Consider the following 2,984-nt stretch of genomic DNA (forward strand, 5'->3'; position numbering starts at 1 on the left):
TCACGCAGATGTCAATATAGACCCAAAAAGTCTAGATTTTCGCAGGGAAATCTCGCTTTTTGGGGTCCAGATCACTTCTGGGAGACCCACAGATTCTGACGGGAAGTCCTCCATTAGGCACAAGTCCCTCCCGCAAGCGGGAGGGTGCTCGCGGGGCGTGAGCACAGGGAGGGACTTGTGTTACGTTTGTCAAATTCAAGTGGTGGTGTACACGGCGGGGGTACTTCCTGCCCCGCCCGTTTGTGGAACCAACGAGAGGAGGGTAATCCGTGGAGCCGACGAGGATCGGCTCGGTAACCCCTTGGTAACCTCATTGGTTCCACAAAAGGCTATTTTTCCACGTGGAACCAATGGGCTTCACCCTTTTCCCTGTCGGTTCCACGATGTGCCTTCCTGGCACGCGTGGAGACCACATCAGCTTGTTGCTCACGTCGGTTCCACGGCATTTTTTTTTTTTTTTACTTCCAGCCAAGACCACCTCAGGCTGGTCCTGAGGTTTTGAAAGTCCGACAAAACTTGATTTTGAAGAGAGGAAATAAAAACTTGAAAAAAAAAACTTAAGAAAAAAACCTATTGCAAACCATCGTTTGGGGGGTTGATGCAGTGTAAAAAAGCGTGATACAGGAATGTGAAATGGCTGCGTTGTGTAGCACTTCCTCTCACCCAGGCTCCCTCTGCTTGGTGTGGGTTTGAGTCCCAATGATGACAATTTTTGTTGGGCTCCTCCCGCTAAATTTTTCAGCCCCGCCTACGTGGCCACGTGGATTCCACGGGTACACATCTGTAAGTATCCGTGGAATCCTCGGGGCCATCACGAGGTGCCCCCGTGATCCACTTGGTGGAGGTCACGTGAACGTGTGGACCAGCAGCCGCTGGTCCGACCTCGCGCGCGGCTACCACGTGGAGTCCTCGTGGATTCCGCGTGATTTCCCCGTGGATGGACTCCCCGGGTGTACCGGCGGGCGCGCTGTCAGTTTGCTGGCAGTTTGACGGCGCACAGGTCAAATTGCCAATCGTTTGTCTCGCGTGGCAATTTGCCGAGCAAAACCTAATCCGCGCAACTGCCATGTAGCTCGTGGGGGTACTTCTCGAGGGCCCCGGTTCAGCGTCCCGCGGGAGGGGTGCAGGGCATCTGACATTCTGACTCCACCTCGTCCTCGAGTTTGAAAAGCCCAATTTCCCGCACGATGCAAGCGCTCCATCTCCCACTTGGCCTCATCAAGCATCCGGATCGATACGCCCGAATCGGAAGCTCTGTTGGAAATCCAGTTCTTTCATTTCTCAGGTCAGCTGATAGTCTTTCTCTCTGATTCTAAAAAAAGGGTGTACCGTCTTTAACTTATGATTTTTTTTGAAAATGATGATGATGATGGGTGGATTTTGCATACCGGTTGCGATTCGATACAAGAAAAGACAGATTAAGAAGTTTCTCGACAAGTCCAATCAACGCGTCACCCTACTTCGACAGCCATCAATTCGTCAGTAGGTTGGAAAATGAAGGCTTATCTCGCGAACAATCGGAAGGCTTGATGATCGCAATCGAACAAGTTATCGATGAATCTATGAAAAACTTGATCACTGGATTGGTCACTCGAAGTGAAATAGAGAAGGTATCCATATCCCCCCGGGTTTTCTTTTTCCAACAGGAATTTCGCAAAAATAAAACCCATTTAACTGATCTATGGCTCTTCTGCATTGTAGCAACAATACACCCAACGCGTTGATTTCGCTAAACTGAAATCCGAAATCCAATTAGTCGAAAAACAGGACTTTGCGTTATTGAAATCGGAGAACGAAAGATTGATCAGTGAACTAGAAAAGCTCAAGCAACGCTTACGGGAAGAAATCGTCAATAATTTCCCCCTGATCCTATCCCAAGAACCTCATGACCGACTGACATGACTTGCGTTGTTGCTTTATTCTTTGGATGCGAACTATAACAAAAGACTCGGACTCAAGCTTCAGTTCGACTGGATTTGAATCTGGAAAAGGGACGGATTCGAGATGAATTAGGCGTCCGAGAACTGAAGATCAGAGAAGTAGACACACGAATCGAAGGCGAGATCGGTAACCTTCGTACTACAATGGAAAGCGTGAAATTTAACATGTTTGTTATTCATCATCCCGTTCCCATACAAACATATGATCAAAACAAGTACGTACACGGCTGAACATTATTTTTCGCTGTGTTTTTTTCTGGGACAGATTGCAGTATGTCGTGGGGACCGTCGCTTCCGGGGGCGCTTTGCTACTGGCTTACATTCGCATGTCAGTGTCTTCCTTGGCCATCTTCCCCGTGTTCAGACCCTGACGTTCCTTTAATCTAATTGTCGCACCCAAAGGTTTCGATAGTTGGTATTGCGTCTGCCAATAAAGCCCAGATCAAGAAGTGTTGAGACTGCATATTCCTATATTTTGAATTCCTTTGTGTCACATGGGGGTTCATGGTAACACATCATACTGGCACTATGAGCCTGTGGTGGTGGTAGTATCACATGGCTCTCCATGTTTTCCAGCGGGTTGTGTAAATGTACAAAAATTCTGCTACTGTGTACTCAATCTTTCTACTGGACTGTAAAATTAATACATAGACAAATAGCGTTTACACGGAGAACCAGGCACATGTTCCTGTAAGTATGAATGCCCACCAAAAATGTTTTCCTGAATGCAAAAAAGAAACACATGAGAAAATGCTACCAAAGAAGACCAATGTTTTCACAGAACAGAATAAGAGCAATGGTGGGTGTTTTCCCCGGTTGTGGTGCTTGAGTGAGCATAAACCACGTGAATATTCCAGACATGGATTGCTCTCAAGCAGGATTACCGGGTGGATATGGAATACATGAATGGCCTGTAGGCTATAAAAGACCCCAAAACTCCGCGCAAAGGGAGGGTTTGGCAGATCATTATCAAGATTACTATGCCCGTCTACCTTGTTTGACACAAAACAACTGGGGCTTTTGTCTATTCAAATCTCAACTTCC

The 2,984-nt window shown here is 47.3% G+C and overlaps 1 protein-coding gene across 1 annotated transcript; it reads left to right on the plus strand.

The window, feature by feature from the left end:
- Window positions 1-1,187: 1,187 nt before the first annotated feature.
- On the plus strand, window positions 1,188-2,352 carry PtA15_13A143 (uncharacterized protein; the record flags this gene model as incomplete). Its single annotated transcript, XM_053162311.1, has 6 exons — window positions 1,188-1,285; window positions 1,409-1,610; window positions 1,702-1,848; window positions 1,947-2,107; window positions 2,206-2,268; window positions 2,343-2,352. The coding sequence occupies 6 exons, from the start codon at window positions 1,188-1,190 to the stop codon at window positions 2,350-2,352; spliced, it is 681 nt and encodes a 226-aa protein (XP_053026299.1).
- Between the last annotated feature and the right edge of the window lie 632 nt (window positions 2,353-2,984).

This window comes from Puccinia triticina, chromosome 13A (genome assembly GCF_026914185.1).
Source record: "Puccinia triticina chromosome 13A, complete sequence".
NCBI lineage: Eukaryota > Fungi > Basidiomycota > Pucciniomycetes > Pucciniales > Pucciniaceae > Puccinia > Puccinia triticina.